The sequence below is a fragment of the Saccopteryx bilineata genome, chromosome 4 (genome assembly GCF_036850765.1).
Source record: "Saccopteryx bilineata isolate mSacBil1 chromosome 4, mSacBil1_pri_phased_curated, whole genome shotgun sequence".
Lineage (NCBI taxonomy): Eukaryota > Metazoa > Chordata > Mammalia > Chiroptera > Emballonuridae > Saccopteryx > Saccopteryx bilineata.
The window spans coordinates 285,418,686-285,441,681 of NC_089493.1; the positions used below are offsets into that span (position 1 = coordinate 285,418,686).

The 22,996-nt window shown below is 49.6% G+C and overlaps 2 protein-coding genes and 2 non-coding genes across 11 annotated transcripts in view; 2 read left to right on the plus strand and 2 right to left on the minus strand.

Annotated features, from left to right (window-relative positions):
* Window positions 1-4,314: 4,314 nt before the first annotated feature.
* On the minus strand, window positions 4,315-4,505 carry LOC136336782 (U2 spliceosomal RNA). The gene has a single exon (XR_010731598.1). It is a non-coding gene; the product is annotated as a U2 spliceosomal RNA (small nuclear RNA).
* Window positions 4,506-5,257: 752 nt separating this feature from the next.
* DNAAF8 (dynein axonemal assembly factor 8) lies at window positions 5,258-22,474 on the minus strand. Of its 2 annotated transcripts, none has more exons than XM_066274993.1 (9): window positions 22,299-22,474; window positions 20,225-20,403; window positions 17,982-18,110; window positions 16,144-16,626; window positions 13,058-13,175; window positions 10,145-10,286; window positions 7,575-7,703; window positions 7,011-7,094; window positions 5,258-6,174 (listed from the first exon to the last, which is right to left on the minus strand). In XM_066274993.1, the coding sequence occupies exons 2-9, from the start codon at window positions 20,351-20,353 to the stop codon at window positions 5,892-5,894; spliced, it is 1,497 nt and encodes a 498-aa protein (XP_066131090.1). In that variant the 5' UTR covers window positions 20,354-20,403; window positions 22,299-22,474; the 3' UTR covers window positions 5,258-5,891. The 2 variants fall into 2 exon arrangements, with proteins under 2 accessions (XP_066131090.1, XP_066131091.1); XM_066274994.1 differs by having other exon boundaries at window positions 22,104-22,474.
* TRNAP-AGG (transfer RNA proline (anticodon AGG)) lies at window positions 14,221-14,296 on the plus strand. Its single transcript has one exon. It is a non-coding gene; the product is annotated as a tRNA-Pro (tRNA).
* A 227-nt stretch (window positions 22,475-22,701) lies between the features above and the next one.
* ANKS3 (ankyrin repeat and sterile alpha motif domain containing 3) overlaps window positions 22,702-22,996 on the plus strand; it is a 34,459-nt gene continuing 34,164 nt past the window's right edge. For 5 of the 7 annotated variants that reach the window (XR_010731193.1, XR_010731194.1, XM_066275031.1 and 2 more), the window contains exon 1: window positions 22,703-22,811. Coding sequence is in view for 5 of the 7 variants with exons in the window: in XM_066275031.1 (XP_066131128.1) it covers window positions 22,760-22,811 (52 nt within the window). In the remaining 2 variants the exon portion in view is untranslated. Of the gene's footprint in view, window positions 22,812-22,996 lie in introns of all 7 variants that reach the window. The other 2 variants (XM_066275033.1, XM_066275038.1) reach the window with 2 other exon arrangements.

Sequence of the window (22,996 nt, forward strand, 5' to 3'; positions counted from 1 at the left end):
CTCTGCCAGGTGACCTTAGGCAAGTCACTAACTCTTCCCGGACCTCAGTATCCTCATCTATAAAACGGGACAGTAGGCCCTGGCCGGTTGGCTCAGTGGTAGAGCGTTGGCCTGGCGTGCAGGAGTCCCGGGTTCGATTCCTGTCCAGGACACACAGGAGAGGCGCCCATCTGCTTCTCTACCCCTCCCCCTTTCCTTCCTCTCTGTCTCTCTCTTCCTCTCCTGCAGCCAAGGCTCCATTGGAGCAAAGATGGCCTGGGCGCTGAGGATGGCTCTGTGGCGCTAGAATGGCTCTGGAGCCTGTCTGACTGCCTCCCAATTTCCAACTTCAGAAAAATACAAAAAAAAAAAAAAAAAAAAAGATATATACATGCAGATATACAGAGGTAGGCAAAAGTAGGCTTACAGTTGTTCATATGGAAAAATATGTAATACAAGAATAAACTGTTTCGTGTACTCACAGCTATAAATCTAGTTTTGCCCTCCCTTGTATTAGAGGAATTAACTCACACAGTTATCGAGGCAAGAAGTCTCACGATCTGCCATCTGCAAGCGGGAAACTCAGAAAATGAGAAGTGTAATTCAATGTAAGTCAAAAAGCCTAAGAATCATGGACCAATAATATAAGTCCCAGCTGGAATCCAAGCACCTGATACCCAGGCTTTCTGATATCCAAGTGCAGAAGATGGATGTCTCAACTCAAGCACAGAGAGCAAATTCCCTCCACCTTGACCCTTTTGTTCAAGCCCTCGGTAGACTGAATGGATAATACCCACCTACACTGAGGAGGGTGATCATTCTTACTCAGCTTACTGAATCAAAGACTAATCTCTTCCAGAGATACCCTCACAGACACACCCAGAAATAATGTTTACCAGCCATGACATCCTTTAGCCCAGCCAATTGATGCAAAATTAACCATCACACCAGCTAAAAGTTACTTCCTCCATGAATCCCTCCTTGACTTTCCCAGGACTGTCACTGGAGAAAGCCCAAGCCCAAGGGGCTTCTCCCTCATACATTCTTTTTTTTTTTTGTATTTTTTCTGAAGCTGGAAACGGGGAGAGACAGTCAGACAGACTCCCGCATGCGCCCGACCGGGATCCACCCAGCACGCCCACCAGGGGCGAAGCTCTGCCCACCAGGGGGCGATGCTCTGCCCCTCCGGGGCGTCACTCTGTTGCGACCAGAGCCACTCTAGCGCCTGGGGCAGAGGCCAAGGAGCCATCCCCAGCGCCCGGGCCATCTTTTTGCTTCAATGGAGCCTTGGCTGCAGGAGAGGAAGAGAGAGACAGAAAGGAAGGAGAGGGGGAGGGGTGGAGAAGCAGATGGGCGCCTCTCCTGTGTGCCCTGGCCGGGAATCGAACCCGGGACTTCTGCACGCCAGGCCGATGCTCTACCACTGAGCCAACTGGCCAGGGCTAAAGACCCTTTTTTCCCCTCCTCTTTTTCTGCCTTGGTAACTGTCTATCCTACCTAACAGACCAACATACTTGCTTTCTACTCTGCATGTATCACATGGTTTGTTTTCTGGTCAATTTCCCCCATTGGACTGGGAGATCTGTGAGGGCAGAGATATGTCAGCTTCATACTGCACGTGACAGGTGCTCAAGACCTAGCTACCAAATAAATGAATCCTTCAAAGCCTGCCCCATAGCTATTCCCCATAAAATTCACAAAGAAGCTGACTCCAGGTTGAGGTGCCCCACAGCATCCACACCAACATCTCAGAGTTGTAGTATTGCTACATAGAGATTGAGCACATTCCCAAAGTTAATACTAGCCCTAGGCAACAGAGTGATGTTTACATTTTTAATGCACACGCCCTTTGGCTCAGCAAACATATTTCTAGGAATAAATATTACTGGATCAGGGTTTCTCAACCTCACTACAGGAAGTCCTCGGGTTATGGCACAGTTCTGTTCTTACAACAGTGACGTAACTCAATTTTTGGCGTAACTAGAAACACACCCTAGCCTAAGTCACTTACCTATCCTAACAGAGTTGTAAAATCGTAATCTAAACACAAAAACACAACTAAGCCACAGAAATAGGAAAAGGACATAAATATACTGTACTGTACACTGTACTGTATTAACAGGAAAAATGACAAAAAATGAGTGTAAAAAAAAAGTATGAGTCTGCCTAACTGGGTGGTGGTGCAGCCGATAGAGCGTCGAACTGGGACGCAGAGAACCCAGGTTCAAAACCCCGAAATCACTGGCTTGAGCGCGGGCTCATCTGGTTTGAGCACAGCTCACCAGCTTGAACCCAAAGTCGCTGGCTTGAGCAAGGGGTCATTCTGTCTCCTGTATCCCACTGGTCAAGGCACATATGAGAAAGCAATCAATGAACAATTAAGGTGCTGCAAAGAAGAACTGATGCTTCTCATCTCTCTTCCTGTCTGTCTGTCCCTATCTGTCCCTCTCTCTGTCTCTGTCACATACACAAAAACAAAGAAATAAAAAAATTACAGTGGCATCTATCACAGATGTTATTATCCCCACTTTACTAATGAGTTCATGAGTTATTCTTTTTTTTAGTTTATTCATTTGAGAGAGAGAGAAAGAAGGGGGAGGAACAAAGAAGCATCAACTCCCATATGTGCCTTGACCAGGCAAGCCCAGTGACCTCAGTGTTCCAGGTCAACATTTTATCCACTGGGCCACCATAGGGTCAGGCTCAAGCTGGTGGGTTTTTTGCTCAAACCAGATGAGCCCGCACTCAAGCTGGCAACCTCGGGATCTCAAACCTAGGTCCTCCGCATCCCAGTCCAACGCTCTATCCACTGCGCCACCGCCTGGTCAGGCTATATGCCTCTCTTAATAGAGTGTAAGTTCCATGAAAGCAAGCGCCTGTTCACCACTGCAGTAACCCCAGCACCCAGCAGAGCTGGCATATAGGAGGACTCAATATGCAGCTTTAAAAAAAATTTTTAAAAAAATGTATGAATGGTTTTGAAATAGTTATGTCTTCGCATCACAGTTGGGAAAACTGAGGCTCAGAGCAAGTGAGGAACTAGCCAGCCAGACGCCCCGGTGCTGAAGCTGAAAGCTGTTTCCTCCCAGGAGCTCAGAGGCACCTCCCAAGAGGCCCTCAAGGCAGCGCTGAACGCAGGCTGAGAACCCCGGGTATTGTGTCATCCCGTGTGGCGCTGGGCACTCTGGGAAATGTAGTCCGGTCTTGCTCCCCAGTTCCCACGTCGGCGAGTTCTGCTTCTGGCGGATATGTCTGGGCGTGAGACTTGGACCAGATGTGTGGGACAGAGTTTGTGCCGAACTTTGCTATAGTAATCAGGGGTCCCCAAACTTTTTACACAGGGGGCCAGTTCACTGTTCCTCAGACCATTGGAGGGCCGGACTATAAAAAAAACTATGAACAAATTCCTATGCACACTGCACATATCTTATTTTAAAGTAAAAAAACAAAATGGGAACAAATATAATATTTAAAATAAAGAGCAAGTAAATTTAAATCAACAAACTGACCAATATTTCAATGGGAACTATGCTCCTCTCACTGACCACCAATGAAAGAGGTACCCTTCCAGAAGTGTGGAGGGGGGCGGATAAATGGCCTAAGGGGGCCGCATGTGGCCCGCGGGCCGTAGTTTGGGGACCCCTGCTATAGTTGGTATAGTTGGGTGCATCTCCATCGCCTAGTCTCGGACGCTGACCTTGATTGTGCGCCTACTTTTTGCTCCGCACTTCTGCTCCTCTCAGCCAGGCGTTGGGTATCTTTCTTGAGTTGGGAGCTCTGGAAGGGGAGGTGACTTGAGCAAACCGCAGCCACTGGAGCAGAGGTGGGACTCAAACGTGGGCCATGCCTGGCTTCTGTTGGTAGTGGGGTCCCCGGCGTGCCCCAGATCGGGAAACTGCAGAGCGAGTTTGCCAAAGAGGACGAGGAGAGGGAATCATGGGTAGTTGCCTGAGTCAGGCCTTCGAAACCTGGGCTGTTATTACGGGCTAAGTAACGCGCTTTAACCTGCTACTTAAGGAGTGGGGGCTCTGGAGTAAGCTGCACACCTGGTAGTCCTAGCAACATGCCCATAACCAGTGATCGTTCATTCTAAGATCTTGACGTTGCCGTCTGGTGTTGTAACTTGCCCAGAGTTGTAAGAAGAAACTGAGGCATATATGGGCCTGCTTTCTTCAGGTCCCGCCATAAGGCTGTGGGGGTCCTGGGGCAGTCCAAAAATCTGGCATCTGCCCTTAAAGATGCCTCTCACTCAGGGAAGTGGCAGTCTCCAGAAATCAGTCATGGGCAATCCAGTGTCTTTTTTTTTTTCTGTATTTTCTTTTTTTATTTTCCCCGAGGGGGTGCACCGTTCCCAGAAGTACTGCAATACCGGGTCGATGCGTGGAGTGGACAGAGCAAGCTCCTATTCCATCTCCCAGCTCCAAAAATCCATTTAATATATTGTCCTCGGATAGAGGACATATCAGATATTAAACTGATAAGAACAGATACTACACTTGATCTTAGCCAAAAGGCCGAGAAGCGATAATCCAGTGTCTTTTGTCTGGTGCCCTCACAATAAAAACTGGCCATCAGCCTGTCTGGTGGTGGCACAGTGAATAGAGCGTTGATCTGAGACACTAATGTCCCAGGTTCAAAACCCTGAGGTTGTCAGCTTGAGTGCAGGCTCATCTAGTTTGAGCAAGGCTCACCAGCTTGAGCCCAAGGTCGCTGGCTTGAGCAAGGGGTCACTTGCTCTGCTGTAGCCCCCTGGCCAAGGCACATGTGAGAAAGCAATCTGAACTGCCAGACCAGGTGGTGGCGCAGTGGATAGAGCGTCGGACTGGGATGCGGAAGGACCTAGGTTTGAGACCCCGAGGTCGCCAGCTTGAGCGCGGGTTCATCTGGCTTGAGCAAAAAGCTCACCAGCTTGGACCCAAGGTTGCTGGCTCCAGCAAGGGGTTACTCGGTCTGCTGAAGGCCCGCGGTCAAGGCACATATGAGAAAGCAATCAATGAACAACTAAGAAGTCGCAACGTGCAACGAAAAACTAATGATTGATGCTTCTCATCTCTCTCCATTCCTGTCTGTCTGTCCCTGTCTATCTCTGCTTCTGTAAAAAAAAAAAAAAAAAAAAAAAAAGAAAGCAATCTGAACTATGAGTTGATGCTTCATCTCTCTCCTTTCCTATCTATCTGTCCCTATCTGTCCCTCTCTGTCTCTGTCACAAAAAACAAAACAAGTAAAAAAAGACCCAACACAAAAAACATTTTAGTATTCTGTATATTTAAAAGTCAACTCACCTTTAGTTTGGAAGGACCTTAGAACATATAGGTGCTTTTGTGTCTTGGTTAAAGAAAATAGAGAAATTTCCATCTAAAGTTCATTTTGTGTGTGTGTGTGGTGTGTTAAGTATACAAAATAGCAAGTATACAGGGACTCAGAAAATCAGGCTAAATTCTCTTTCAAGACCCTTTACACCCTGAAATTCTCTAAATATGTTTTAAATTTTATGTGTTTTAAAAAGACCTTGTTTAAAAAAATAAAAAGATCTTGTATGATGGAAATAACATGCACATTAAAGGGGGAAAATGCAGAAGTGGATAATGAATAGGCTCACAGTCCCAAGAGCAAAACAAAACCATTGTCTTCATGGTTTTTTTCCTTCCAGGCCCTTTCAGAGGATTGGATCACTTAAGTTGTCACCATGCTGTATGTATATATGTGCTGGGATATTTTTGCTCTAAACGCACGAAAATGTTCTGACCAAATTCTAACAGGGCTACTAGATGAGGGATCTACAGTCTGAGAGGCCCTGCGCTGCAAAGGCACCTGCTAATGGAAACACGGGAGCGTGTAGGGACCATCAGGGTCTGGGCGTGTTGACAATCAAACCATCCTGCCAGTCTCCTGAGATCCAGTCCCAGAATCCTCTACAGTTGGCCCAGAGGAGACACCAGGACCTCCCTGGCTGTCTCTGGCCCAAGAGGATTCCCCTGGGCCCCATGACTTCCTCCTGAAGCTCTGACTGTGGAACTCTGTCTCTCAGCCCAGAGTGTTACGTGTTGCTTCCTTCCAGTTCCGGATCCAGCTGTGTCATCAGGGGCCTGTGCCTCCCAGCCGCTAGAACTCTTGCTGGCAGGCAGCTGGTGCTGAGCCATAACCTTCCGAAAAGCCCTGAGCTGCTGGAGAAGCTGACTTTTTCCAGTACAGTTCCTGTAACACATACGACAAGTAACCTTAGCCAATGCCACCTGGAGGCATGCTTTGCCACTGAAACAGGACACACACAAAAGCCAGAGTACTTCCAGAAGCTTTCCCGGTTCTGGAGAGAGGTTAAATAAGGAATGATTGCAGTCTCCCACCCTTGCCGAGTCACAGTGCGTGTCAGCACATTAAAGTGCTTCTGGGATGAATGAAACCTGTGTCATCTTTCTCAACCCAAGTTTTTCTTCCCTCTTTTTTCCTATAATGCCTCATTATGGACTACAGTAGGAGTAAAACTGCACTAGACTGGCATTCTCAAAGTGTTGGATCTGCAAGCTTTTCCAAAAATGATGGTCACTGCCACAACATATCATTGTGACTCACTCGTGACCACAGTGTGGCCTCCCCACAAAGGAGACTTGAACCTTCTCTGAATTTGGTGTTTCACAGCATAACTCACCCAAACCTTTCCTTTCTGACAGACAACCCTCATTTTCTTCCATCTCTATGCTTTCTCTTCACTTCCACTGATACCACCAATTGAGAGCAAAATCAATGTGGGGGGCTATTTTTCAGAAAGAAATGTACTAATCCCTTCTCAAGAGCAGGCTAAGGTGTCCTCGGTGATGTCCCGGCACAGCAGGCAGGCTGAGACAGTGCTGGGTCCCCGGTGGGCTCCCAAGACGACCCTCCTCGCCTCCCAGACCCCCTCTCACCATCAGGTACTGGCTGTTTGGGTGCAACACATAGAGCCGAAAGCACAAATGTTAGATGTGCCAGGCCAGGGACTCATGTGGAAGGCGGACAGGGAGCAGCCCCAGGGAGCAGGAGCCCATGGTGGTTACCGTAAACAGGCTGGGCCCTGCTGGTCTCTCAGAGCAGCAGTCTCCTCTTCTGCCTCCTCACTGTCAGAGGAGCTGGAGCCGGAGCTGGGGTAGAGGAAATGATGGTTCACTGGCCATGCCCCAGTCCACCCCAGCCAGGCTGGGCTCCCACCAGGGACTTGGAGTGCCTGAGCCTCCCTGGTGACCCAAGGCGGAAAGATGGGCAGGCCGGCCAAAGCCCAGCCAGCCCTAACCAAAGGGCCCTGGGGCTTCCTGCTAGGTGGTGGAGGGAAGCACCCCAGGGCAGTGTACCCCACCTAAACTGTCTGCTTAGACCTCCACCCCAAAAAGATTGCCGTCTGCCTCTGCTTCCTCCCTCTCTGCTGGGAAAGCCTGCTGATGGGACCAAGTGGGACTGCTGGCCAGGCGCGGCTCCTGGCTAAGAGTGCTCTTCATCTGAGTGGTGCTCCCAGGACTTGCCCATGCCCAAGTCTTCCTGTCTGTTGTAGTTCCTGTTCCTCTCTAAGCCAATGTGGCATCTGCAAAGCAGTGGGTTGGCTGCTGGGCTATCCTTGCTCCCTGTACCTTTCCAATGACCGCTGGTCTGATGGCTCCGTGGGCCTCAGGTCGATGAAGGTGGTGGGAGGCTCTGCTGGGCTCCTTAGCCACTGCTGACTCAGCCCTGCCTGGAAGCCTAGGTCCGTCAAATCACATCTGAGATGAGAAGTACAGGAGAGGCTGAGTGATTACGTGTGATGTGTGCTGGGCTCATGGCTGCCACTGCACGTCAACTGTGTGCAGGGCGCTGAGGTGGGCCTAGTAACAAATTTGCTCTTTTACTCTTCAGAACAACCCTTAAGATTTAGGCCAGCGCCATCCAATATAACTTCCCATGATGATGAAAATGTTCTATAGAGCATTTAATACAGGAGATTGTTGACCTGGAATGCTGAGGTCACTGTCAAAACCCTGGGCTTGCCTGACCAGGCGGTAGCGCAGTGGATAGAGCGTCGGACTGGGATGTGGAAGGACCCAGGTTCGAGACCCCGGGTTTGCCAGCTTGAGCGTGGGCTCATCTGGCTTGAGCAAAAAGCTCACTAGCATGGACTCAAGGTCACTGGCAAGGGGTTACTTGGTCCGCTGAAGGCCCGCGGTCATGGCACATATGAGAAAGCAATCAATGAACAACTAAGGTGTTGCAACGAAAAACTGATGATTGATGCTTCTCATCTCTGTTCTTGTCTGTCTGTCCCTATCTATCCCTCTATCTGACTCTCTCTCTGTCCCTGTAAAAAAATTAAAAATAAAAAAAAAAATAAAAAAAAAAAAATTCTGGGCTTGTTCAGTCAAGGCACATATGAGAAACAACTATGAAGCAACTAGGAGTTGATGCCTCCCACTCCTCTGCCCCCCTTGCCCTCCCCCCCTTTATATATATAATTTATTTTTTACGTGAGAGGAGGGGAGATAGTGAGGCAGACTCCCATGTGCACCCTGACCGGGATCCACCCAGCAACCTCATCTGGCGCTGATTCTCGAGTACTGAACTATTTTTAGCACCTGAGGCTGATGCACTTGGACCAACTAAGCTATCCTCAGTGCCCAGGGTCACCAGGCTTGAACCAATCGAGTCACTGGCTGTAGGAGGGGAAGAGTGAGAGAAGGGGGAGAGGGAGCAGGGACAAACAGATGGTCATTTCTCCTTTGTGTCCCAACTGGGAATTGAACCCAGGACATCCATACACCAGGCCAACACTCTATCCACTGAACCAACTGGCCAGGGCCAATAAATAAAATCTTAAAAGTTCTATATCTGCGATTTCCATCATGGTTACCACTTGTCACAATTTACATTTAGACTAACTTAAATTAATACAATAAAATTAAAAATTCTGTTCCTCAGTTGCACTGGCCTTATTTCAAGGGTTCAGACACTGCATATGACCAGCGGATACAATTGAACAGTGCAAGTCTAGACATTTCAGTTGAACATTTTGGGTTGCCAGGGACAAAAGCCACTCCAACTAAATCAAGGTGTAAAGGTAATCATTGGCTCTGGCCAGATAGCTCAGTTGGTTAGACTCAGAGCATCAGCCCAAAGCACAGAGGTTGCTGGCTGTGTCCCCAGCCAGGGCACATATAGGAACAGATACATGTTCCTGTCTTCTCTCTTCCTTCCTCTCTTGCTAAAATCAATCAATCAATCAGTTAAAAGGGAATCATTGGCTCTTTTCAGAATCCTCAAGAGTGCAACAGCAAAAATGTGGGGAGAGGCCCTGGCCGGGTTGGCTCAGTGGTAGAGCATCAGCCTGGCATGTGGGAGTCCCGGGTTCGATTCCCGGCCAGGGCACACAGGAGAAGCGCCCATCTGCTTCTCCACCCTTCCCCTCTCCTTCCTTTCTGTCTCTCTCTTCCCCTCCTGCAGCCAAGGCTCCATTGGACCAAAGTTGGCCCAGGTGCTGAAGATGGCTCTGTGGCCTCTGCCTCAGGCACTAGAATGGCTCTGGTTGCAACAGAGCAATACCCTAGATGGGCAGAGCATTGCCCACTGGTGGGCATGCCCATGCCGGGTGGATCCCGGTCAGGCGCATGCGGGAGTCTGTCTGACTGCCTCCTCATTTCCAACTTTGGAAAAATACAAAAAAAAAAAAAATGTGGGGAGAACAGGGATACAGCTAAACCCTGTCTCTACCTCTGCTCTCCACTCACCCCTCTGCCCCAGCCTCAGTGTTTCTCACCACAGTTGGCCCTTCTCCACTCCCCAACCTCTACTTAGAGATCCAAGGGTAGAAATTCCCAGGGCAAGGCTCTGATTGGCCTGCCTGGTCAGATGCCTAGGGCTGAACCAATTAACAGTGGCCGGAAGACCAGGGCTCTATGCCCCTGGGAGGCCATGTGCATGATGGAGTTCCCAAAGGGTGGGAGAAAGAGCCAGTTCTTTAGGACTTAAGTCCCAGCTCTACCCCATCTGGCCTGGGTAAGTCAACCCTTCTTAGTCTCAGTTTCCCCATCTATAAATGGAGAGTAGTTGCACCTACCTGAGCAGATTCTTGAGATGAAATGAGAAGTACACATCAAGTGTCCCACCCACAACAGACTGCAAGGCTGGGGGTCAGCTTAGAGAGGACAGGGCCTTGGCTGACAAGAAGTCCTACCTGCTTCTGGCTTCCAGCTGCTCAGGGTCCTGGGACATGTCAACAGGCACCTTCCAGGCAGAGGAAGAGGCTCTGGACTGCGTGGCGCTCAGGAGGGTGAGCCGTTCCATGAGCCTGTCCTGGGCGCTGGGCTTGGCGTGATCTGATAGGAGAGCAAGGGAGGCTGCCTATGGGGACTTGGTCACTGACTTACAGTATCCTGACCCCTTATATAGGTGAACTTCTGGCTTGTACATGGAGAAGTGAGGGGCCAGGGAGGCCCTGCCTCAACCCTTTGCTATGGAGAGAGCTATCTTTAGGAGCATGGACTGTATTTGAGCCCCTCAAAGGGGTGACTTCTTTTTTTTTTTTAATTTTTTTATTTATTCATTTTTAGAGAGAGAGGAGAGAGAGAAGGGGGAAGGAGCAGGAAGCATCAACTCCCATATGTGCCTTGACCAGGCAAGCCCAGGGTTTTGAACCGGTGACCTCAGCGTTCCAGGTCAACACTTTATCCACTGTGCCACCACAGGTCAGGCGGGGTGACTTCTTTATGAACAGTTTATCCCACTTCCTCACTCCCTAGCCCCACTTATCAGAGGAACCATAATTAACAGTTCTTTTAATTCATTTTGAAAATAGCAACAGGATCATCCTCTGTAGATTTTTTTTCACTGAATATATCTTTCCATGTTAGTGTATACAAATTCCCCCCAATTGAGCTGCAGAGTATTCTGTGGTTCAACTGATTTAGCTAGACTCCTTTTGAATACTGATACTAAATATGGGTTGCTTTCAATTTTTCACAATTGTAAACAATACTGCAAGAGGTATGCACATCCTTGAATACACATCTTTACTCACTTTGGAAAGTATGTGTTAGAATAGCTTGATTAAAGGCTTATATGCTTTATTTTATTTATTTATTTAAACACATTTTTTTTTAACTTTATTTATTCATTTTTAGAAAGGAGAGAGAGAGAGAAGGGGGAGAAACAGGAACCATCAACTCCCATATGTGCCTTGAACCAGGCAAGCCCAGGGTTTCGAACCGGCGACCTCAGCATTTTCAGGTCGACGCTCTATCCACTGCGCCACCACAGATCAGACTTTTTTTTTTACAGAGACAGAGCGAGAGTCAGAGAGAGGGATAGACAGGGACAGACAGACAGGAACAGAGAGACATGAGAAGCATCAATCATCAGTTTTTTGTTGTGGCACTTTAGTTGTTCATTGATTGCTTTCTCATATGTGCCTTGACCGTGGGGCTACAGCAGACTGAGTAACCCCTTGCTCAAGCCAGTGACCTTGGGTCCAAGCTGGTGAGCTTCGCTCAAACCAGATGAGCCTGTACTCAAGCTGGCAACCTCAGGGTCTCGAACCTGGGTCTTCCACATCCCAGTCCGACGCTCTATCCACTGCGCCACTGCCTGGTCAGGTTATTTATTTTTTTGACAGAGACAGTGAGACAGTCAGAGAGAGGGACGATAGGACAGACAGACAGGAAGGGAGAGAGATGAGAAGCATCAATTCTTCGTTGTGGCACCTACCATAGCTGTTCATTGATTGCTTTCTCATGTACCCTGACCGGGGTGGGGAGGGGCTACAGCAGAACTAGTGACCCCTTGCTCAAGCCAGCAACCTTGGGCTCAAGCCAGTGACCTCGCACACAACCTAGTGAGCCCACACTCATGCTGGATGAGCCCGCAGCTCAAGCTGGTGACCTCAGGGTTTTGAACCTGGGTCCTCCGCATCCCAATCTGATGCTCTATCCACTGCACCACTGCACCACTGCCTGGTCAGGTAAAGGCTTATATGCTTTTGAAATAGAAAAGATTCTGCCACGCTGACCTCCAAAAGGGGGTACCAATTACAGCTGCCAACCTCACACCACCTTAAAAGAGGGTGGGTTTCGCCTGACCTCCGGTAGTGCAGTGGATAAAAGCATCAAGCTAAAACACTGAGGTCGCTGGTTCGAAACCCTGGGCTTGCCTGGTCAAGGCACATATGGGAGTTGATGCTTCCTGCTCCTCCCCCCTTCTCTCTCTCTCTCTCTCTCCTATCTCTAAAATGAATAAATAGCCTGACCTGTGGTGGCACAGTGGGATAAAGTGTCGACCTGGAACACTGAGGTTGCTGGTTCGAAACCTTGGGCCTGCCTGGTCAAGGCACATATGGGAGTTGATACTTCCTGCTCCTCCCCCTTCTCTCTCTCTCTCTCTCTAAAAATCAATAAATAAAATATTAAATTAAAAAAAAATAAAATGAGTAAATAATATCTTTAAAAAAAGAGGGTGGGTTTCTTCATATCTTGCTATCAGGAGTTAAATTATATAGAAACAACACCCTGTTGGAAACAGCACAGGGACTGTCAGCCCCAGAGGAGCCTTCTCTCTGGAACTAGAGGCCTAACCAAATGTCCTGGCTCCTCCGCCTGAGGCCTGCCCCATTCCCCTTTGTGGGCCAGGCCTGCAGGGCATGGGGAGCTTTTGTTTTATTTATAAAATTGCCCAGAGCAAGGCCACATGTGCACTGACAGGCAGAAGCAGGATTCGGCTGAGGAGCTGGCTGAAAAAGCACAAAAGGCAGGATTACTTTCCTCCTGGAAGGAAAGGAGGAGGCGTGAGGAGGTGGGGAGGGGAAAGGTTGAGGGTCAAGGGCAGGGACTACCCCTGAAGGACTCCCTTATATAGCCATGGCCTGGTTCATGCCTGGCATATTGCTGGCAGTCACACACATAGTGAGTGAATGAGTGAGTGCACGAATGAAGCCTTTCAAGGACAGGCGCTTTAATGTTCCAGGTGGTGAAGGCTGAGCAGCAGAGAGGACATGGTGAACTGCTGGGCCGACTGCCCAGCCCACGGACCTGTTTTATTGAGAGGCCCTGGAAGGAGCTGCTTGTGGGATGCACTTGGGCCCTGGTGTTTGTCAGACCTTGGCCCTGGAGGCGATCAGCTGGCCACCACACCGCTCCAGGTGCGCACTCTCCCGGGTTGTCCTCTCGTCCAGACAGACTCTGAAGGATGTGATCCAAATCCCAGTCTTCGAGTTGCTGAAATAATTAAAGTGGTGACTGCAAGGCTGCCGCAGGGTGCCGGAGGCAACAGAGCCTGGGAGCCTGTCATGGGTGTCATAGGGTAGGAATCAGGGTTTGGAGACGTGCCCACGTTTGCAGGTGGGCTCGCTCATCACTTTGTACGAGTTGTAGAATGTATTACCTAGAGCAGGGGTAGTCAACCTTTTTATACCTACTGCCCACTTTTGTATCTCTGTTAGTAGGAAAATTTTCTAACCGGTTCCATAGTAATGGTGATTTATAAAGTAGGGAAGAAACTTGACTTTATAAAATTTATAAAGCAGAGTTACAGCAAGTTAAAGCATATAATAATAATTACTTACCAAGTACTTTATGTCGGATTTTCGCTAAGTTTGGCAGAATAAATCTTTATAAAACAACTTACTATAGTTAAATCTATCTTTTTATTTATAATTTGGTTGCTCCGCTACCGCCCACCATGAAAGCTGGAGCACCCACTAGTGGGCGGTAGGGACCAGGTTGACCACCACTGAGCTAGAGAGTCTGTACCTCTTTCCTATGCCTTTTTGGGCAATACTTCTGTTTCTGGGATGAAGGCATATTTTGACCTGGAGGAAACCCGGTGTTTTCTTAAAACTTTTTCGGTTCTTACAGATTTAAAACGTTGGGAGGACCTGACCAGGTGGTGGCGCAGTCGATAGAGCGTCGGACTGGGATGCGGAAGGACCCAGGTTCGAGACCCCAAGGTCGCCAGCTTGAGCGCGGGCTCATCTGGCTTGAGCAAAGAGCTCACCAGCTTGGACCCAAGGTCGCTGGCTCCAGCAGGGGATTACTCGGTCTGCTGAAGGCCCACGGTCAAGGCACATGTGAGAAAGCAATCAATGAACAACTAGGTGTTGCAACGCGCAATGAAAAACTGATGATTGATGCTTCTCATCTCTCTCCGTTCCTGTCTGTCTGTCCCTGTCTATCTCTGCCTCTGTAAAAAAAAAAAAAAAAAAAAAACGTTGGGAGGTTAAAAGTTTAGGTTTTTTTTTTTTTTTTAAGAAACAGATTGTCGGCCCTGGCCGGTTGGCTCAGCGGTAGAGCGTCAGCCTAGGGTGCGGAGGACCCGGGTTCGATTCCCGGCCAGGGCACATAGGAGAAGCGCCCATTTGCTTCTCCACCCCTCCGCCGCGCCTTCCTCTCTGTCTCTCTCTTCCCCTCCCGCAGCCAAGGCTCCATTGGAGCAAAGATGGCCCGGGCGCTGGGGATGGCTCTGTGGCCTCTGCCCCAGGCGCTAGAGTGGCTCTGGTCGCAACATGGCGACACCCAGGAGGGTCGCAACATGGTGACGCCCAGGATGGGCAGAGCATCGCCCCCTGGTGGGCAGAGCGTTGCCCCTGGTGGGTGTGCCGGGTGGATCCCGGTCGGGCGCATGCGGGAGTCTGTCTGACTGTCTCTCCCTGTTTCCAGCTTCAGAAAAATGCAAAAAAAAAAAAAAAAAAAAGAAAAAAAGAAACAGATTGTCCTAGGCAGGTGCTGAAAACTGGAGGACTTGAAAATGAATGCTGTGGGGACAGAGTAGGAGTGATCAGAGGAGAGAAATTAGTCAGGAATCGTTTCTTCTGTGTGAACTTGCAGCTCCTTGCAGTCCTGTAGCTGAGTGAAGATAAAGGTGTTTAGTGGGGAACAGAAAGAATGGAACTGGTAAGAACAGAGCTGGTGTAAGTTACCTCCAGGAACACCTTGGTGCCAGTGTTCTCTATGCTGTTAAGAAAATTATTCAAAATTTGTAAAGAAGGCAAAAAAGAGAACTGTCTGACCTTTCTTTTTTTTTTTTTTTTTAATTATTTTTATTTATTCATTTTAGAGGAGAGAGAGAGAGAGAGAGAGAGAGAGAGAGAGAAAGAAGGGGGAGGAGCAGGAAGCATCAACTCCCGTATGTGCCTTGACCAGGCAAGCCCAGGGTTTCGAACTGGCGACCTCAGCATTCCAGGTCGACGCTTTATCCACTGCGCCACCACAGGTCAGGCCTGACCTTTCAATGTTAGTGTCATGCTGGAGCTTTTCTAAGAAGCTCAGATTTCTAGGGGGAGGTTGGTTTGCACAAGCCATCAGGGCTCACCTGTTTACAACTTTGTAAAGCTGAGAAGGTGCAGTGGTTTTCTTTTCTGTCTGGTTAAGCAGATATCCCCACAGGGATCAGTTCTGTTGCCCTGTAGGACGTTGACCGACTTTACACTGATTGTAGCAATTTTATCTCCGCATGAGTTTCTTTTTCCCCAGTGTTTTACGAAAGTCTAGTGTCTCATAATCTCTTTGAACCGGTTCGGCCATCCTGCTGGTTCCCTCACTCATGAGTGAAATCCAGCGTTAACAGGCGCTCACTATTTGTGTGAAAATGGGGCTTTAATGTGTTGAGAATTATACTTTGGTAGAGTCTGTTCTCTATCTTATATGCAGTTGTGTGTTTCTATAATCATACTTGGGATTAGCAGTCTCTTTTTTTTAAAGAAGGCTGGAGTCTCCTTACTTTTCCTTGTTCTTGTTAACTCTTTCTGAGGATGGTCTGTCTCCCAGGATGGCCTAACCCCTGAGACAAGTATGACAGCCAGCCTGCCAGTGAACAGGGGACCATGGCCTAAGGTCACCGCTGGTGAGTGTTGGTGCCCCTCGCAAATTCATGTTGGAGTCCTAACCCTCCAAGTGATAGGGTCGGGAGGTGGTGCCTTTGGGAGGTGATTAGGTCATGAGGGGGAACCTCACGAATGGAACTAGTGTTCTCATAAAAGAGGCCCCACAGAGCCCCCAACTCCTGCCGCCAAGTGAGGACAAAGCAAGAAGAGGGCAGGTCCTCACCAGATGCGGAATGTGCCAGTGCCTTGATCTTGGGGTTTTGTTAGAGCAGCACCCCCAGATTAAGACAGGTATCTGTGAAGGAGCATCTGGGGACCGCCACAGGGCGTACTCTGAGGACACACCGGGCGTGGGGGACACCTACCTGGAGGGAGAGCACTGGCAGGCCTTCCTGGGGCCCCTGTGGTGGCATTCCTGGCCTTGGGCCTGCCCCTGCAGCTTCACAGGGCACCTCTTTCACTTGACTGTGGTCACTGCAGGTAACTTTATGAAGTAGGTCTCTCTCAATCATCTTCCTTCTCTCTCTTCGGATGGCTCTCCGGTTTGCAGAGTCTGAGCCCTCCTGAACCAAGGACGCGGCATCTGGGTCGGTCCTCTGGTCTCCTTCTGGGAGACAGAGGGTGGCTTCTTCCTGCGGCCCCCAGGGTGGACTTGAGGATCCTTTTGTGTTGAAGGATATGCCCCGAAGGTCACCTTCCTGCCACGTGGGGGTCTCCTCCAGCACCCTGAGAAGAGAGCTGCTCTCGCCACTTCTCTCCAGGGGCTGGCCAGGATCCCTTCCTTTTTTTGACCTTGCGTTCCGTTCACCCCAGGGCTCTGCTGAGAACTCCACAGGCTCCACAGGTGGCTATTGATAAAACAGGTGTCCTCAGTTAGCAGCCTCACATACTTTAGTGAAGTTATTTGTGGTAAAATATGTATATAGCAAACTTTGTCATTTTAACTACTTAAATTTTTTTTTTTAATTTTTAGAGAGAAAGAGAAACAGAGAAAGTGGGGTGGGTGAAGTGGGAAGCATCAACTCATAGTAGTTGCTTCCTGTATGTGCCTTGACCAGGCAAGCCTGGGGTTTTGAACTGGCAACCTCAGCATTCCAGGTGGACGCTTTATCCACTGAGCCACCACAGGTCAGGCAACCGCTATTAAATGTAAAGTTCAGTGTAATTAACCATGTTCATAATGCTGGGCAACCATCACCAGCTGTCCATTTATTTCTCTTTAAGCTCTTTCATCCCCCCCCCCCAAATAGACACTGTACCTCCCCTCACCCAGTCCCTAGTAAACTCTAACCTACGTTCTGGCTCTATGAATTTGCCTAAGCTAGATATGTCATAGAAGTAGAACCATCCACTCCTGTCCTTTTGTGCCCTTTCACTTAGCTCAGCGTTTCCAAGGTTCATCATGTTATAACAGCATGTGTTGGTACTCCATTCCTTTTTGTGGACTGAATACTATTCCATTGTATAGCCAGAGTGCATTTTGCTAATCCATTTTGTTTGTTGATGGGCATGTGAGTGGCTTCCACCTTTGGCCACTGTGAATAGGCCACTCAGCTGTTAAGGGGTGGACAAGATAAAATCCAGGCCCCTGACTCCAGAGCAAGCCCACGCTCCACCCTCAAGTTGGTACAGACTTTTCCATTTCATTAAAAAAAAAAAAAACTGTCTAGAAGAATTGTTGCGATAATTGTAGAAATGAAGAAAACAAAATAGTCCCATGGACATCACTTCACCTGGACTAACTAGGAGTCTTGGCAGCCCTGGGAATGTCTCCTGTTTAGGGTTCTTTCACAGATTCTTCTAGGCATAGCTAAGTGAGTAGATGACATCTGTCACATTGATAGGGAGAGGAGATGCCCTGGCTCTGTAAGATGGCCCTGTGTCAGTGCTCGTACTGAGAACTGAGTGTAGCTGGGGGCTAAGATGAATAGCAGGGGCAAAATTAGACATAAAATAAGTCCCACCCTGGTCCTGAGTGTGCTGGGTTCCTGGAAGGGTGCTGCGCACGAGGTGGGTAGATCTTTGGTATTAGAACTCTATCAGTTGTACCTGAGTGTGCAGAGATGCTGTTTCAGGGGGTTTAACCTCTTTGACCCACACTGCTGTTAGAGTCCCCTGAGAGCCATGAACACCCGCTCGCACACCCCAGTCTGCCAGCTGGGTCCCCAGCATTGGGGGTCCCTGGAGCCTGTATCCCACAGACCTCAGGAGGAGACTTGTCAGCTTGAGTGACACATGCCCCGTCAGGGTCTTCAGCCAGTTCTTCTGACAAGTCTGGAATCAGGGTGGTTTGATTTCGCTGGAAGATGAACAGCTCTTCCCCGCAGTCTGACTGTAGACAGGAAAGAGAGCTTTGGGATGACAGGGTAGTGGGCAGAGCCAGCAGATCTTCGTCCCCACCTACCCTCGCCTGGCCCCACCCTGACCTGCCCAGCCGCTGGGGAACAGTAGGGACAATCAATCCTTTACCAAATGGCCTGGCCCTACACTGGTTCCAGCTGCTGATTTAGAAAAGTGGGCTCAGCAGCACCACCTTGTGGAGGTGAGATCCAGGACTTCCAGCTCTGCTCTACCTGCCATCCTTTTTTTTTTAGATTTTATTTATTCATTTTTATTAGAGGGGGGGGAGAGAGAGAGAGAGAGAGAGAGAGAGAGAGAACAGGGGGAGGAGCAGGAAGCATCAACTCCCATATGTGCCCTGACCAGGCAAGCCCAGGGTTTCGAGCTGGCGACCTCAGCATTCCAGGTCGACGCTTTATCCACTGCACCACCACAGGTCAGGCTCTACCTGCCATCCTTAAGATGTTGCACACAACAGGTGCTCAGTGAATGCCTGGAGCAGAATGAATTGGGCATCGAAGTGGGAGCTGAAAGAGAAGAGTCCAGCCTTCCCCATGACTTGAGCCATCATTTAATGACATATAGTCTTGGTTTGTTACCTCTAAGTCGGGGTATGGGGGGCACTTATAGTCACCCACCCATCTCACAGGGGTATTCTGAAGATGAAAGCAAATGAGACTGAAGACATGAAAAGGCACTGGGGTTGCATTATCTACTCTCTACTAGCCTTGCTATGCACTAGAATATCCCTGAGTTCCAAGCTGTGTCATGTTCATCTCTGCAGGTACCATGCACAGGACCCAAACCTGACTTACCTCTACATCTTTGCCCTTTCTCTAAACACCCAGCTCCAACCTGTGTGTTTGATATACACTGCTGAGGAGCTCCTACTGGGTGCACTGCCCACTTTGCTCTGTTTGAAGGTTCTCTGTCACATCTTCCATGGGTGCACATGCCTAATTTCTACTATATGGAGATGGTACAGCTCACTAAAGCCTAAATTTGGAGTCACTTTTGTCACCATCAGTCTCTTTGTCAGTAGAAACTAGAAACACAATTACCATCATGGTGAAGCAGTGAGCCCTGCTTCCACAGTATGTAATGTTACAAAGGACTCCTGGAACCTGACCTGTGGTGGCACAGTGGATAAAGCATCGACCTGGGAACACTGAGGTTGCCGGTTCAAAACCCTGCACTTGCCTGGTCAAGGCATATATGGGAGTTGATGCTTCCTGCTCCTCCCCCCCTTCTCTCTCTCTCTCTCCCCCTCCCTCCTCTCTAAAATGAATAAAAAAATAAATAAATAAATAAACAAACAACAAAGGGCTCCTGGTCCTTGAAGAGGTTGAGTAGGCTCTTTAAATGTTTGCTGAATGAATGCATGTGATCAATAATAAAATACTTTGCATTATACACTCATCATGTGCAAAGCACTGTGCTCTAATGTAGATTATTTAATCCTTACAACTTACAATGTGGAGCCTCAGTCCTTAACTCTTATAGGATGTACTTCTCTGTTTGTCATCACCTCCATAAAGCAAACTGGAGTGTTTGCCAGGATGAGAAAAAGGCTAGAATATGGATGATTTTGTTAACTCTACTTATTGAGCACCTACTCTAGGCCACGCACTTTACATACAGAATCCCAAATTTGTACCAGTGATAACTATCTGTATTTTGTAGCAAGGAACCTGAGGCTGACCCAGTTGTGGCAACTGCTCACAGGTTATATGGTAAATTAGCAACTGAGTGGGGATGGGACCCAGGTCTGCTTGATGCTGAAGCCCCTGCTCTTCTTCCTCTGCTGAGGTGCTGTTCTTGATTCTTTGTTGGGCCAAGACTTGGCCAGAACCACCACTGAGCGTGGCTGCCATTTCAGTGCATTGTGATAAACCCTCAGAGGAATTCTCCAGTTGTGGTTTGGGGTCACTGGTACAGATCGGGAAGATGCTCAGCACCAATAAATGTATTCAGAAAACAACAACAGAGATGATGAACACAGAGTTGATAAGCTCCATAGCTGTCCATGTGTCAGCATCCTGTTTGTCATGGGAAAGAAAGAGCAGTTAGGGCCTAGGACTACATAGTAAGAAGCGGCGGGCTTACCAAAGAAGAATCCGAGTCCAGAGATGGAAGCTGATCCCTGACAGCCTCGAGAATGGCCTCCCAGGGCCCCATCTGGGAGGTCCAGGGAGAGGACAGGGAGGGCCCCACATCTTTGTCTTGGGATGCCATGGGGCCTGGGCTCAGGGGAAGCTTCTCAGTGTGCCATCATCCAAGGAACCCTGTAGAGGATGCAGGGTGAGATGACAGGATCCAGGGACCAAGGGTCAAGAGCAGGTGAGGAGAGGAGCTGCCTTTTCAAAGCATCTACCACTTTGTGGGTGATGAACACTGACTCACAGATCTCCCACCTCATTTCCCTTCTTGGTTCTGCAGATTCCTGTTATTGTGTACCAGGCAGTGTGCCTTGCAATGTGTGTGCATGTATATGTGTGTGTTTGTGTGTGTGTGTGTGCGCATGCAGTGCAGTATGGAGCCTGAAGATATATGTATATGACCTATATAATGATATAATATAGAGATATATGCATTGATATATTATGCTATATGTACACATGCATATTACATTTAGAATGACACATGTATATGATATATAGGTATATGTAAATTATGTATCTAACATGACATAGATACATTTTATAGGCTCAGAGAAGTTATACTGTCAGTAAATGGCAAAAATGGAATTTGTATTAAAATTACAGAGGATTTTTTTATCCCCACTACCTCTTACTGCTCCCTTACAGAGGAATAGACTAGAGACATTTTGGAGTCCCTAGGAGTCACAACTCTAATTAACCCCTTACCCCCAGGCACTGAACCCCCCTTTTGTATTCCAGCCTAAAAGGAAAAGATCTGGCTCCTCAAGGGTCACGTGGGGTTTAGAAATGTGGGATGATGGTACTTCATAGCCAGTACCTGGAATCCCTGCTGCCTGAGAGGCAGTTGTGCCTATAAAATGGGAAGAGAACACTTCTGCTCCAGCCTTAGCTAGCTATCACTCTGCGTCAGAGAGCTCCCACCAACCAGTGTAGCAGCAGGAGGCGTGAGTGGGGGGCTTCTGGTTTCTGTGCTTACAGGAGCCGGGACAGGAGCTGGGTGCAGCCAGAACTGGGAACTGCCAGGGTATAAAAGCACGTGATATATACATCATGGGGTGCTCTCTGGCTGCAGGGCATATCAGAGGACAACAGAATCACGTAGGGAAGGGGGCTACCAGACACACTCTGACTAGTTCTTCAGGTACAAGGAAATGCAGGGAAAGGCACTGCGGGCTGTGGGAGGAAAATGCACACTGTCGCAGAGGAGTGAATATTGCCCATGTTTGGGGTGGAAAAGTGTCAGTTGAGGGACTTTGCGATAAAAACGGACCAGATCGCCCTGGCCGGTTGGATCAGTGGTAGAGCGTCGGCCTGGCGTGCAGAAGTCCGGGGTTCGATTCCCGGCCAGGGCACACAGGAGAAGCGCCCATCTGCTTCTCCACCCCTCCCCCTCTCCTTCCTCTCTGTCTCTCTCTTCCCCTCCCGCAGCCAAGGCTCCATTGGAGCAAAGATGGCCGGGCGCTGGGGATGGCTCCTTGGCCTCTGCCCCAGGCGCTAGAGTGGCTCTGGTCGCAACAGAGCGACCCCCAGGAGGGGCAGAGCATCGCCCCCTGGTGGGCGTGCCGGGTGGATCCCGGTCGGGCGCATGCGGGAGTCTGTCTGTCTCTCCCCGTTTCCAGCTACGGAAAAATACAAAAAAAACACACAAAAACAAACAAAAAAACCGGACCAGATCATGAAGGGTCCTGAATGCCAAGCTGACGGTTCATCCAGCGGATGAGCCAAAAGCTCCGCAAACCCGCAGCTCAAACCCCGACTCTTAATCCACGTCGGTTTCAGGACCGCAGCCCGTTAGCCCCGCCCAAAGCCCCGCCCCTGCCCACCTTGCTACCGGGCGGGTGGTTGTTATGACAACCAGACGCCAACGGTCTTCAGGGTCAGGGTTTCAAATGCTAAAGCTCGGAAACTGGAGAACCCAGCGTCTGTCCTCCCATACACCTCCAACCCCTGTCTCCTCCGCGTCTCAGTCAACTCCCGACATTTATCTCAGTAGCTGCGGCAGGCCCGAGGCCCCTAACCTCAGGCCTCCGCCTTGGCCTCCACCCTGCGCGGTCCTGACACGGCTATAGAAAGTCTCCAGCCGTCTCTACGGTCGTGTTCGCCCCCTTGGGCCGCGACACAACTGCTGAACCTTTCACCGCCTTCGGAATCGCCTCTCAGCAGTCTCTACTGCACTGCCATCCGCTTCCCCCCTCCTCACCCCGCGCGCCTCTTTCGGGGTTTGGCTCGTATTGCCTCCCTTGCAATACGATTGGTTCCTGTGGTCAGTGGAGGGGCGGGGCAGGAGAACCCACCCTCTTTATTGGCTGCAGCGGACATCATACAAAGAGCCGGGAGAGCTGACGGGAAAGTCCGGTTCCGGAACTGTCCCCAGGATTCCGAGCATCCCGGCGTGCTCCGCGCCTCCGCAACCACTTCCGGGGCGGGAGCAGGGCTGTGAGGTTCAGGCGCTTCGGCGGCCCGCGCGGACGTGTTTCGGATGCCCTTGGCGGAGAGCGGGTCCCTCCGAAACAGCGCGTCAGCGAACGAAGGTGGGGTTGATTGCGGCAGCTGTCCGAAGGCGGCCCGGGGTCGGGAGCCCAGCGCAGGTTGGGTCCGCCGCGGCCCGGCCCCGCCTGGTGCCGGCACCTGCTTCCCACCTGCGCAGCGCAAAGCGGGGAGCCCTAGCTCTGTCGCTTGCTCGCAGTGTGAGTTTATGACTCGGAGCTTTTGCGTC

Bases quoted from the DNA above. Each gene is read 5' to 3' on its own strand.
- DNAAF8 (XM_066274993.1), bottom strand. From the start codon at position 20,353: ATGGCATCCCAAGACAAAGATGTGGGGCCCTCCCTGTCCTCTCCCTGG. The intron at 16,627-17,981 runs GTCTGTGGGATA...TTTTATCAATAG, and splicing joins CTGACAAGTCTCCTCCTGAG to CCACCTGTGGAGCCTGTGGA. The intron at 7,095-7,574 runs GTACAGGGAGCA...CCTCTACCCCAG, and splicing joins GACCAGCGGTCATTGGAAAG to CTCCGGCTCCAGCTCCTCTG.